This window comes from Charadrius vociferus, unplaced genomic scaffold (genome assembly GCF_000708025.1).
Source record: "Charadrius vociferus isolate BGI_N301 unplaced genomic scaffold, ASM70802v2 scaffold161, whole genome shotgun sequence".
Lineage (NCBI taxonomy): Eukaryota > Metazoa > Chordata > Aves > Charadriiformes > Charadriidae > Charadrius > Charadrius vociferus.
Genome location: NW_009646928.1, coordinates 3,798,694 through 3,812,990, shown reverse-complemented (window position 1 = coordinate 3,812,990; position 14,297 = coordinate 3,798,694). Strand labels below are relative to the sequence as shown.

Below are 14,297 nucleotides of genomic sequence, written 5' to 3'. Positions count from 1 at the left end.
AGCTAAAGAGCAGGCGAATATTAGATAATACGCCCTCGGGATATGTCATAAAGGAAAGATTATTCAAAACCCAGGTATGTGTAAAAGCTTTTTATTTATTACACTGGTTCTGGAAGTAGTGGGAGGACAACCAGTATCTAAGATAAGAGGGGGCGGGGCCGCAGCTGCTGGTGGAAGCCCCGCCCCCTGCAGGCAGTCACATGTCCCACGAGCCCCAGAAGTCCCGCCCATCCTCCGGTCACATGGTCTAAGGACCAGAGAGGTCCTTGTCCTCTTGCTGTCAGGTTGTAAGGACCTGGAAGTCCCTCCGCAGGACGTGCGTGACAGCTGCCATTTTACTTCAGTTGCCATGTAAAATGTCATACTCCACATGTTTTCATACTGCTTTGTGATTGGCTGACACTGGGTTTGACACTCTGGTACCCCAGGTGTTTTCAGGCGTGTGATTGGTGGGACCAGCCACCCCATCCTGCTTCCCCCAGAAGGCTGTCAGAGCAGGAAGCCCCCACCCAACAACACAGGGTCTGCCGTGGTGTTTCAGCCACCGTTTTATGGCAGGTAGCCACCACTTTTTTTACGACTTCATGACCCATGTGTTTACATACTGCCCTGTGATTGGCTGCCAGGACCAGCCACCGCCTGCCATTTTACCTGGAAGTATGTCAGAAAAGGAAACTTCCTCTTTGTACGTACACAGAAAGCACTATTTGAGGTAGGGCAGTGTGAGTTACGCAGTCTGATGCTCAGTGTATTAACGTATTTATACACAGTGATGTACTTTCCCATAATGATACCTAAATCAAATTTCCATAACTTGTTCAATGTTGTGCAACACAGAAATATCATCGTGTGCAGGACATTTTGTATAGAGGCTTATTGGCTGTGTCTTTGCAGCAGTGCTGTTACTGATAACTTTGACAAAAAGCAATACTGTTTTCATGTCTCCTAATTTTCTTAAATGTTCAGCACATATCATTCCAGGTACTTTATTGTAATCCAGATATTCCCATACAATTTTTGTGCATTTTGTTTGGGGTTTTGTGGTTGGTTTTTTTTGGCTAGAGTACTTTTTCAAGGAGTGATCTAGAAAAAAGCGCACACAAATAGATTCTCTGTCTGAGTCATTAGACCTTTATGATGTTATGTGTTAGAGAGAAATGAGTCATTTATTGTTCAAAGGAAGATGCAGCTGTTACGTTTTCTAGTGACATAAGACCTCTGCGCTATTTTCTATAAGTGGAAAAAGTCAAATGAGATCTCCTATCAGCTGTTGTTTTAGCAGTTGACTGTTACAGTAAAGTAACTGTGGTGTGACTATAATTGTGGTGTTTGTAGAAAATCTTTCAAAGTATATATTTTAATGAAATACTACCTATATTGGAAATCAATCACGATTTCAATAAACTTTGATAATGTTACACCTCTTTGTAGATCTTGCATTCAAATAATTGCATCCTGTTTACATTACATTCAAAGAACATTTTACCATATGGCTGAAAAGCATTCTCTATATGGGCAAAATACTGTCTTTCATCAAGGTACAACTTAAAATTTCAAATTTGTTTGGCGATATTACCACCTTTAATAAAAATCTAAATGTTCCCAGTCTCAGTTGTGAAACCTTCAACATGTGCATATTTTTTCTAAATTCACATTAGCTTTTCAAACTACTTGTCTGATTTGGGGCTTTTTTAGTTTAAATTCAGATTCTTTTTTAAGGTTTTTTAAATTACACATCCATTAAATAATGTTAATATGGTGGATTACATGTTTTTCATTCTCTGTTCTACCTTTCCTATGTACTGGTTTTGGTTTAGTTTAACAGCAGTTAACACCATTTCTAGCACAGTGGAATTTAAAAGGATTGATAATGTCTACAGATTATCTGAAATGAGGAATGGTGTTTATTAAGGGGGGGTTGGAGACTTAATTTTAAATTATTTTTGAAAGCAGAATTTTACCTGAATAATCTATATTTTATGTCTGAACAGTAGGGTTTTGTTGACAAATAAATACAACCAAGTGGATATTAAGAAGAAGCTCAAAATGAATTTCAAAGCCTTATTATCAATATCTGAAGAAATTGTAGATGTGATATGGACACGTAAAAAAATAATCTTAGAGCATAGATAACTGATGCAGAGTTCTGGAGTTTTTTAATATCTTTGTGACTGCAGCAATGAGATGTATTGAGCAACTCTGAAATTGCGGCTGGCAGCTTGATTAATAATATTTCTATTTCAGAATATTTGGTAACATGTATATTTGCAATCTTGCTCATAGCTCTCTCACTGAGGGTCAGATTCTGCTGTCCTTACTCATGTCAAATAATTTCTTAAACTGCACGTAATCTCGTTGATTCAATGTGGAGAATGATGGCAAAACCTGACCACAGTGACCAAAAGCAACAGTTGCTTCTTTCAGTCTTTGACAGCTGCGAGAGCAACTCTTTTTTTTTCCAAACCATCCATCCTAAATTCCGACCTGTAAGAGTATGTACCTATATTTAGCTAGCGAGATTAAGTGTCAGAGGCTTCAGGCAGGGCAAAGCACATTGGTCTGCCTTTTTTACAGGGAGACCTTTGGGCAGACAACAGCTAAAGCTTTCTGCTCCCTCCCCTTTCCCAAGTATTTGCGAAATGGATTCCCAAAGGGAACTCACTGAAGAGCTCAGACTTTACCAATCCACCCTTCTTCAGGATGGCCTCAAGGAACTCCTTGAAGAGAAAAAGTTTGTAGATTGCTCTCTAAAAGCTGGTGACAGAAGCCTGCCTTGCCACAGATTGATTCTGTCGGCATGTAGCCCTTATTTTCGTGAGTATTTCTTATCTGAGCAAAATGAAGAGAAAAAGAAGGAGGTAGTTCTAGACAACGTTGACCCCAACATCCTGGATATGATTGTCAAATACCTTTACTCAGCAAGTATTGATCTTAATGATTCTAACGTGCAAGATATTTTTGCTTTGGCCAGTCGCTTTCAGATCCCTTCTGTATTCACTGTGTGCGTCTCCTATCTTCAGAAGAGGCTTGCTGTTGGTAACTGTCTGGCCATCCTTCGATTAGGCGTTCTGCTTGACTGCCCGAGACTTGCGTTTTCTGCCCGTGATTTTGTTTCAGATCATTTTGTGCAGATCTGCAAAGAAGAGGACTTCATGCAGCTTGCCCCGCATGAACTTATCTCAGTTATTTCACCTGACAGCTTAAACGTAGAGAAGGAAGAACTGGTATTTGAAGCAGTAATGAGATGGGTCCGAACAGACAAGGAGAACAGAGTAAAGAGCCTGGGGGAGATCTTTGACTGCATACGTTTTCGTCTTATGCCAGAAAAATATTTCAAAGAACAAGTTGAGAAGGATGATATAATTAAAAGCAACTCAGACCTTCAGAAAAAAGTAAAGATCATTAAGGATGCTTTTGCGGGAAAACTGCCTGACTCTAGCAAAAGTACAGAAAAGTCCACCAAAGGGGAGGTAAATGGTGATGTAGGAGACGAAGATTTACTGCCTGGCTATCTAAATGACCTTCCCAGGCACGGCATGTTTGTCAAAGACCTAATTCTTCTGGTTAATGACACTGCTGCAGTAGCTTACGATCCTCTTGAAAACGAATGCTACCTAGCAGCCCTGGCAGAACAGATTCCCAGAAATCATTCCAGTATAGTCACCAAACAAAATCAGGTCTACATCGTTGGAGGGCTGTATGTGGAAGAGGAGAACAAGGATCAGCCGTTCCAGTCATACTTCTTCCAGGTATAAGCTTTATAATTGTTGGTGCAACAATAGGTGCTTATAAAAGTTACTGAAAAGTATTCTGAGTCCATGCAAGTGAGTTGTCTAGTCTCTGTACAGTCGATGAAGAGAAGCGTCTGTAGAGAGCTATTCCTGTCTCTGAGAGATAAATGAAACCAAGGGACTTGTATCTTCTCTTTCAAGATCAAGCCCCCGGAGAGATCTCAGAAAAGATTAAAAGGATTAGTATATTGTATCTAGGCACTGGCTTTCATTGCTTAAGGCCCAGATTCCCAGATTTTTCATGGTACAGATGCCTGAATTTAAGCCTAATGTGTTTTGTAGAATACCTTTTGTGAATTTCTGTTAACTTCCTTGAAAGTTGAGTGCTTAGCTGCTTTAGATCTCAGGAGATGTCTTTCTTTTTCTGTATCTGAAATACTTTTATGACAGCGGTAATGTGCATATTTTAAATGCCACTTCTGTCGCTAAAATTCCAGAAGTTCTTTTGTCACATCTACATTTGAAAACCTAAGGGCACTCTAAAATACGTAATTTAGAGGTAGAAGTTTGTTTTCTTGGCAAACTGTCAATGTCAGTACACTAAATACCGTGTTTCAACCAGGAGTGTAATTTTATATCCTTGTAAATCTGTATAAATATAAGGCTGATTAATACAAACTGTAACTTCCACAACATATTTCAGAAAAATTAGCAAAAATACAATTTGGCATGCTTACACCATAAATTAATTCCGTTGTGTTTTTAGCTACCTGACTATGTGTTTTGGGGGATATTTAAACTACCTCATGATGAATTCTGCAATATGCTGCTGGCCATGTCCTGCCTTTAGGCGCATCGGCCTAAAAGAGTGAAAGTAGGTCCTGTTTCCATATGAAATAAAGCAGAGTGATAAGCAGTGATAGAACTTTAAAGACTTCAGATATGAAAAAATGCAAATACTAAGTGTTTATAGGAGTATGGCTCACTGTGATTTCACAATGAAAGAGTTGGTTTCAGGCATTTGTTACATCTATGAGAGGAAAATCTTAGTTTGCTAGAGAGGGATTAGCACTACTTCGTTTCCTTATGCAAGGTGTGAAACACTAATCACTGAAGTGCAAAACTGGTTACAGAAATATTCTTCTAATAAAAATACTGTGTTAGTGTCATAATGTATATAATCCAGAAGTCTTGGTCTACTAGAAAGGGGCCTCTGAAAAGCTAAACCTCACGACTGATATGAAAAATTGATGAAGTTTTCAGAATCCTCCTTTATATGTCTATATCCTCTCACTTGTCATCTGTAAGCTTGCTTGCTGCTGCTACTGCCTATAGTTCAAATACTTGTCTGCATGACCCATGTGGCTGTTGTTCCCTCTAAAATGTTAACATGGTGCCAAAACGATTTTCACTTACTGATCTCCCTTTCTCCACCAGTGAAGCACCTGTTACCGTTTTATTTGGTAGCTAGCAACTCAGGAGAAAACAAGGCTGCCATGAGCTCAAAAATGCATGACTAGTTTTTGCCCTATCATGAGTAGATATGTCATCTCCAAGACTGATTCACTAAGCATGCTGTGATCTGCGATGGGTACATCTTCTCCGCATTACACCACCCAGATCCACCTGCTGGGGCAATCCGTGTCCATGAACTAAATCTCACTGTTGCAGTAAAACTTCCTGTCCAATAGGGGTGGCCTATCAAATTTGGGAAATGCATTTTAGCATGGAGACCTTGACTGTGGAACATACTTCTAGAAAAAGGATGTCAGTGAGCTAAACCCAGATCTGATTACTTTGACTGAACTTTCTCTTGCTTTCTATCAAATGTCTTTACCCTCATGCAAACTCACATTTTACCTTCCCTTTCTGTACATTGTGAAGCAAATCAGTATGTGATAGAAGAGAGAAAATACTCTTTTTGAATGTTAGACAGCATTCTGGTTCAATTGTAAGTTCTCAGATGAAAACAAAAATTAAGCACCACAGTTCCAGGAAAATACTGTTTTGTTTTGTTTTTTTCTTCTGTCCTCCTGCTGCTTCTCCTTAGGTGTTTTCAGCCTACTGGATGTGAACTGAGACGGCCGTAGGAGTACTTCAGTAGGGATGACATCAGTCTTGTTGCCAGTGGAGCTGCACCATCTGCCTTTTTTGCTTAGCAGTGAAGTCTTTATATTCATTGTGCCTTTAGAGATGTCAGGAGCTTTTGAGGGTGTTTGTGATGAAACACCACCTCTTTTGCTCTCAGAATTGCAGAAGAAACATTTGTGCCATTCGCTGTGTAATATTTCATGATCATTAAGAGGAACGGTGTGAGGTTGTCTGGCATCTCTCATTGTAGCGATGAGCACAACTGGCCAAATGTATAGGCATGGAATGGCAGAAGTGTCTGCTCCCTTCGGGCAGGAAGAACAACTTGTTCTTTCCACCATGTGATAGGGAACCGAGAGAGTGAGGGACTTTTAAACAAGGAAGAGCTTCCTAAAGAGGCAAAGAAACTCCATGAGGATGAGTGAAGGTGAGCAGACGCAAAGAGAGCTGTGTGGCATTGACTCTGCTGGGACTCGGCACCACGAAGAACGGGTGGGTAGAAGTCGTCATTCATTAGCTGCACTGAGGGAAAGGTAGGCTGTTCAGGCAAGCCGATGAGCTATTGAGAGACACTGATTGTAATTAGATTGATTTTGTGGAACTGTGTTCTTTGTGTGGATTTTTACTATTTGCCTTTCCTAACACTTCTTCTTCTGATGCCCTTGCAGCTGGATAGCATCGCTGGTGAGTGGGTTGCCCTTCCTCCACTGCCGTCAGCCAGGTGTCTCTTCGGGCTGGGAGAGTCAGACAACAAGATCTATGTAATTGCAGGCAAGGACCTTCGCACTGAGGAGTCTCTAGATTCAGTATTGTGCTATGATCCTGTGTATGTTTAAAATTTAATTATGCCCACTGAGGACACGTAAATAGCCCATTGTTAGTTGACAGAGCCTAACGGTGATATTCTTGTTCCAGGGCAATGAAATGGGGCGAGATCAAAAAACTACCCATCAAAGTATATGGCCATGCTACTATCTCAAACAATGGATTGATATATTGTCTTGGTGGAAAAACTGATGATAAGTGAGTCTTTAAGTCTTTTCATGACAATTTATAGCATTATTTGATCGGTCCTTTATAGAGTATATGTTCTCACACTCAGAAACCAGGGTTTCCTTTTTTTACATCTCTGGATTAAGGTTGCTAACAATTTGGCAGAGGGGAACACGTTATGGTATATAGCATATCTTTTTCAAGTTAAGGTAAACCCCAACTAGTTATTTTAATGGCTGTACTTATTTCCAAGGCAAATTTTACTTACATTGCAGGCACGGTAGTAATATATAGCTATGAGGACCCTCACTGAAAGTATTACTTAATTCCAGATAGAAATTCCAGATTTCATTCCAGGTGCCGTGGAATTAGTGTGTCAGTTTTTCAAGTTTTCTGACCTGTGATGCCTGTTACACCTTAATGGGTATAACATTAGGAAAATCAAAGTTTTCACTCACACTGAGCATATGGTGGTAATTTTTCAGTGTTTGAATAGGGGGCATTTAAGATACAAGCTTGTCAAATCAGCCAAAAACCAGCAGCATAATCTTTCTTTTATAACCTTTGTCATACATTCCTCCACAAACCCATCTGAATAGAATATGCTGGGAAAGGATGTCATCGTTCTCCTGTAAGGTACCATGAAATTGCTGCCCTGGCTAAGTAGCATTTAACATTGGATTTAGTTCTATGGATGTGATTAGTGCTTTGTAGACGTACAAAGATTCTCAGTTTAGATACAAGAGAGGATCTCATGGAGAGGAAACATAAACCCACACAGTCCACCTCAACTAGGTCCCGGTTGGAACAAGCCAAAAAGTTCATTAGAAATAATCACAAGTTTTCTTTTTTCTCCCCAGGAAATGCACTAATAGACTATTTGTATACAATCCTAAGAAGGGAGACTGGAGAGACCTGGCTCCAATGAAGGTGGCTCGCTCGATGTTTGGGACGGCTATCCATAAGGGCAAGATTGTCATTGCAGGTGGTGTCACTGAAGAAGGCCTTACTGCATCTGTTGAAGCTTTTGATCTGACCACCAATAAGTGAGTGCAATATTCAAGCTATTTTTAAGCAAGTGTTTTATCATTTAGGCTTTCAGGAGCTCCGAGAGAAGTCGCAAAGGTGTTCAGGTACTTATACTCCCACTGAGACACTTGGTCTACATTTGCATCTTCAGCAACAACAGGAGCAGCAGCTTAAAGAGCCTGTAACTCTGGCCATGTTTTCCTGCCCCCACACACATTTTCTATGCTGGCACGGCTCCATTGCAAACATGATCAAAGAGCTCGTGTAGTGAAAATAACCCACCATCTAATCTTTTTTTTTTTAAGTCTGATTACTTTCCCAATTTAGTTGACCACACAGCCACGTAACAGTTGTGCTGGCATAATCGGGGAGAAGTGGGAGAGATAGGCAAGGGCCACACAATGTAGTTGAAGCAGCACTGGCACTAAACACAAAACCCCAGTGAGAGAAATCATGTGTCTGAACAGAACCAGCTGAATGACCTTTGGGTACTGGGTCTTGTGATGTCTTGCTGTTCACTTACCTGGTCACGGCAAATGCCATTTACTACGAGTTAGTGCTCTAAAATACTAGAAAGGAAAAGTAATGACAAAAGAGAGTAAGTCGTACTTAGAATTAGCTTACTTATTCGGTCCAGATACTTTCCAATGTTCTTTCTCACAGCCAGAAACCCAAACGTTTATGGTTTTCCTGGAGTTTATACCCTGTGTCTTTCTACTCTTAATTTTCCTTTTTGTTACTTTTCCTTCCTATCATCTTATTTATAAACTTTCATTTAAAATAATATCAGTAAAGCTTTATTTTAATAATGCGCTTTTCTACTGTATATAAACACATTTGGCTGTGCTGTCTTCACTGACAGGTGGTATTGCAGCCATCAACCTGCAACAACATCTTTATTTTAAATGTAGGCGATCCCAAAGAGACTTGCTTATAAAATTTAACAATACAAAGTGTGAATTATGCAAGAAGTAATTCTATGAGGGAGCTCTGGACCTTCCACCTTCTATAGAAAGCAAAGGAAGGTAAAGGTCATTTTGTTACCATGTTTGGCACATTCTTCTTTTCCATTGTTCAGAAACAGGTCCAGCTTGTGGTCTGAAAAGTCGGCTGGTTCTTGTCTTGGTTTACTCTGTTTTGTTACAATCAAGTCACAAAAGCGAGAGACACAAATTAGTCTATTAGTTTTGATGCTGACATTAGCCAGAAGTGGGATGTCTCTATGTTTTATATGTTCATAGGTGTGAATAGGCAGAAAATTTGAAATTATGCTACCAAGCTCCAGTGACTTTTTTTTAACAGAAATTATTATTTAGGGATCGCACCTGTGGGGAGGAGCATTGGTGTTTCAGTGGCCAGGCCACCCAAACCAGTCAGTGCCACTTGAAATGAATACGGATTTTGGAAATTATAGGGAAATAATGAAGAAGCTGGGGAGCAATACATCTGTATATAGCATATTACCGATGATGGCACCAGGCGACCTGTAAGAAGTGGTCTCTGGGAAGAGATGTCATCATGGTGTAACGCTGTCACTTAAGACTTGCAGGAAGTCCTTGTGGGGATAGACACTGAAACTCATTGCTGACAAATCTCAGAATTTTTTCCTTTTACTAAACCATTCACTCAAGCAGTCCTTGGTACCTGGATTTATGTCACCCAGAGCTATATTTTAGTGCATTTGGTTTAGAATATTTCTCATGTGTTTGTTTAACTTACATTTTTCTTTTCATCTTTAGGTGGGAGATTATGCCTGAATTTCCCCAAGAGAGAAGTTCTATCAGTTTAGTCACCTTAAGTGGAGCTTTGTATGCTATTGGAGGCTTTGCAATGATTCAGCTTGAATCTAAAGAATTTGCACCCAGTGAAGTCACTGACATATGGAAGTAAGTTTAATTTTAATCACGCTTTCCTGCTGGAAAGCCATATCTAAAATTGAGGTTTGTAGACACTGGAGGGTAAAATTAGTTTTCTGTTTAGCTCTGGAAATGAACCGTAGCACAGGTTGTAAAGCACTTGCTGACAGATAGAAATGTTTGTCAAAAAATAACAAATAAACATGAGATTTGGATCTAATGACTACTTCCACCTACTAATAATTTGAACAGTCTGAGTCATGATCTTCAGAGTAAGAAAAGTAAAGTAAACAAAGAGTAAGTTGCTGTATCTCTTGGCAGGTTTAGCTGTGTAAGTGTACCATAAAACCATCCTCTGTTTCGTGACATTCTTACACAGAAAAGCCTGCGTACACAGAGGTCTGCACATACTCGTACGCGTTAATAGACAAATGAGTAATTGTTCCAAGAGAACCAGAAATCCCTGCCTTCTAGATTTTTGTAAATCTAAATCACAGTAGCAGTGATGAAACATCACATCTCTGCTGTGACTCTTCAGTTGCTAAGGTAAATTCAGGAGTTTTAACTGGCAGAACGACAGGAAGGATTCCCAGAAAAAAACACCTTTATATGTAAGAATCTGAGGAATTCAGAAGGTATACTTAAGACAAGGAGGAAGCTTTTATATTTTTATATATTATATAATTAAAGTATGACAGAGGCCAGCAACAAGCTTTAGGGACTAGGAAAAGGGCAACTCACATGCAAGAACATCCTTCTGTTCTGTCTAGAGGATAAAAGCAGCCTATTTTGGCACCCTTCAGCACATGGTTGCCACAAGCCTTTGCAACGTGTGGCCTGTCCTCCTTTTCATGTCTGTGTGATGAAGCATCAAACTCAAAATTTAGGAAGCTATGTTCTGACCTGATTTTGTTCAATGCAGGTATGATGATGAAAAGAAGGAATGGATTGGCATACTGAAAGAGATCCGATATGCTACTGGAGCCTCCTGCCTGGCTACACGCTTAAACCTCTTCAAGTTATCAAAACTGTAAACAAAATGCTGGAAAACGTGCTATGGTGAGGGAGTTCCGATAGGCTCTTCTGGTTTTGTTGCATGAAAGTGTCCCCAAATTGTACAGAGTTTTGCAGCAGCGTACTAGTTATACTGTTAACTGTTAACCAGTTCATCTGTCTGTCCAAGTCTTAAGATATTTACTGGCTAGTCAACAACAGGATTTTTGCCCATGTGTAAAGTCCTGACGAATTCTAATTAACATCGATTAGAATAAATGAAGATTTCAGAGATAACTCCATTTTTCACTTTGTGAAATTGCCAATAAAACTAGTTAGGCTTCCTTAGACTCAGAAAACCCAGGATATTGGTGGCTTATCCTCCGAACGATGCCCATAAATTATTAAGTTAAATACAACTAGTAGGTAGCTAACTGGCTAGTTTTATATATATATAACTGGCTATTATTCTAATTGGCTGTTTGTATAGCCTGATTTCCCCCTTCAGCAATCCTGCATTCTTCAGCCATATCTTGAAAATATTTTCCATTAGAGCCTTTTACAAATAATTTAGCCTGGAATCAAAGTGCATATTAAAAACAAAAGCAGCCTAATGCTACACGGCCTAAGAAATGCCAACCTCAGCTAAAGCTGTACTAATAGCCAGACATGAGGAAAGAGAGAGAAGGTTAATAGCTCTACTGTTTCACCTACTGTGTTTAAGCTTCTGGTTACAAGGATTTTCCACTTTTTTTTAATGCTTTTATATTTATTTCCAAAGCAAATATTTTATGGAAGTTTTTCTCAGAGATCTGAGACCATTAATAAGCATTCATGAAAAAGTCCTAGTATAACTGATCATCAGCAAAGACCTACGGCACAGAGGACTTTTCCACCTAATATGGAGTTGATGCATTTTGATGTTGAAACTTTTAACAATTAAACTTTGTTTTTAAAATTATAAAAGTATCACTTGATGGTATCTCTTTTAATAATCAGTTCATCATCACTGTCATATTGGCAGGACACAGATTCCTTAGTACAGCATTTGCCCAAAACAGAGCACTCGGTTTTCTTAAAGCAGAGCACGCCCACCATTTTCATAGATTATCTCTTCAAAGGATTTCTCCATTGAATAAAGAGGGTGTCATAAATCTAAAGGATGTCATAAATCTAATTACAACTGATGTAGCAGGAAAACTGGAAAAGCAGCCCCCCACACCCAATTGAACAGCAATTCCAACTATCAAATGACAATGACCCCTTGCATCTCCTTCCTAGGGGACAGAGGGAAACATACGATGGCAAGGGCACAGCCGTTGTCACTCATTTCAGTATGTTACTGTACACCGGTACTTAATCGGTGGGACATCTTTTCTGTTTTCCCCTTTCATACCCAAATCTTCAGCTGTTTTTAGCATCTTTTCATTGGCTCCAGTTAAATCACTGGTTTACAGCAGCCCATCTGCTCTAACACTTGCTGTTTTTATTTAGGAAGAATGACTGCAAAGGATCAAAAGCAGCACATTTTACTGAAATACTCTTTATATTTTGCTTTTCTTAGATGTCCTTTCTGAATCTGCTTATAGCAAGTTTTAATCCTGTCCCCATTGTGAGTACTCATCATTTTAACCACAAACAATTTGAACATACCTGGCTTGGCAGAGAGTGACTGCCGGATACCTGAAAAGTGGGGTTCAGCACAAACACGTCACCTTCCATGATCACTTCAGCTACAGCCACTGTCAACTTTTGTCCGCTCTGAGGTTGTTACTTGAAGGGCATCTGTACAGAAGCAGAGTCATGCCAGAGCCCTCTGACTTGTAGCCCAGATTCTTGAGCTCCTAACCTGTATTTATGATTGTCTTCTCCATTTTACACAAAATACAATGTGCAGGTAGTTTTTCTGTGTGCTGTGCCTTCAGTAACATTGCCTCAAAGCACTTGTCTTCCATGTCTTGGAGCCCTTGTCTGTTTGATACCATAAGCAGATGACCATTTACTATTTTTTTCAATCATCCCACAAACATGAGGGCTGCCTCAGGAGGAGACCACCTTGCAACTTAGATCAGTTATGTCATTTTTTCCTGGCTTTTTACTAGTGTCCTGAGTTGCATTCAGTCAATAAACATATTTTCTTCTACTATTAAGTAGTAAAAAAAGCCCAAGTGTCAGCCAGGTGCATAACCATCAATTAAGAAATGCAGCTGCTTACCACTGCCAGGTTTCAAAGGAAGTGGTAAAAAGAACATCTATTGCTTCTACTAAGAAGGCAAGAAAACATACACACAGTATGTGTATGAAAGAGATGGGCACAGCCAGCAGTTGTCATGAGGCAATGATGGCAGCTGTAGTCACCACACGGCTGCTTCTGAAAATGGGCTGATTTGCAGAAGCTTGACCACTCTATAGTTTACTACTCTACAATGAATGTTCTCCTGGCTGTTCCACTTTTTCCTTCTCCATCTCAGTATGTTATGCCTCCTGACGCAAAGCCTGGCCGAGCGCTATCACAGGAAGCCTGGTAACTGGCAGATGGTTTTGAAACATGACAAATAAACCAGCAATGTTTTTCACCACCAGTAACCAAGGTGGTTGTCACTCTCTAAAGGCTTTTCTTGGTCCTAATTCTTGGTTTCAATTTTCAGCCTAATTTTGCTCTTTTGTACGCTGTCTTATTTACAGAACAGGCAGGTTGGATGGTTTGTGTAGTTTTATTTCTATTGACGAGGGCTAGTCCAATGTATAATGCTGTAATTAATACATTTTATGACTTACCCAGTTGCTAGTAAGTGCCTATGTCTGACATAAAGCATTATTTTCTTCTAATTTTCTATAAATATTTCAGGTATCCCTTCCAAGTTGCATTGAGCGGAGTACAGCTATTTCAAGGGTCTGGGTGGCTGCCAGACCTTTAGAACTAGTCTATCTTTTAAGTATGTGAAGGTGTTTCCAGGCAGCTTACGCCATATTTCTGCACACACCACATCACAGGGTAGGAGAAGCAGCTGGAGGTTGCTCACCGCACAACACCCTCCCCCAACACAGTCACCCACAGTACCTCTGTTCTGGAAGACGGAAACAGAATGGCTGTAACAGCAGTCCTATTCTTAGTAAATCTGCATTTCAGTTTCTTCGTTTCACAGTACAGACACTGTTTGATCCCTATTGCTCATTCTGTCACATGCCAGAGGACAGAGATAGTTTCCAGTAGATCTGCTGCCTCCTCTCACAGTCAAGAGTACTTCCAACTTTTTCTCTGGATGGTTTTATACTTGGCTAAGTCTCTGTGTTTTATTTAAGAGATAATAACATAATTTAATGGCAAAACTGTAGCAGACTCATATACTTAAAGAACAGCTTCCAGATTATGGGAGACTGTAAGCATCCTTATCACATCCTTCATGGCCCATTGTGTGTGACCTGCCTTTTGCAATCCCTAACAAACAGGATTAAATCTCTTGTCACGTGATGCCCCATGGGAAGCCTTGGTTCCAGCTGACTCACAGACAAAGAGGTTTGTGAAAGTAGGTATTCCAGCATTACAAGTTTAATGGTACATGAAGTGTTTGTATAAAAAATACTTTGGACTACATGTCTGACA

At 39.8% G+C, this 14,297-nt stretch overlaps 1 protein-coding gene across 1 annotated transcript; it reads left to right on the top strand.

Annotated features, from left to right (window-relative positions):
* The first annotated feature begins 2,494 nt into the window (after positions 1 to 2,494).
* On the top strand, positions 2,495 to 10,750 carry KLHL41 (kelch-like family member 41). The gene is made up of 6 exons (XM_009894575.1): positions 2,495 to 3,749; positions 6,491 to 6,648; positions 6,738 to 6,845; positions 7,676 to 7,861; positions 9,584 to 9,730; positions 10,623 to 10,750. The coding sequence occupies exons 1-6, from the start codon at positions 2,640 to 2,642 to the stop codon at positions 10,732 to 10,734; spliced, it is 1,821 nt and encodes a 606-aa protein (XP_009892877.1). The 5' UTR covers positions 2,495 to 2,639; the 3' UTR covers positions 10,735 to 10,750.
* Positions 10,751 to 14,297: the final 3,547 nt, after the last annotated feature.

Excerpts from the sequence above, each read along its gene's own strand:
- KLHL41 (XM_009894575.1), top strand. The coding sequence starts at position 2,640 with ATGGATTCCCAAAGGGAACTCACTGAAGAGCTCAGACTTTACCAATCC. Across the intron at positions 3,750-6,490 it reads TCCAGTCATACTTCTTCCAG|CTGGATAGCATCGCTGGTGA; the intron begins GTATAAGCTTTA and ends ATGCCCTTGCAG. Across the intron at positions 7,862-9,583 it reads TTTGATCTGACCACCAATAA|GTGGGAGATTATGCCTGAAT; the intron begins GTGAGTGCAATA and ends TTTCATCTTTAG.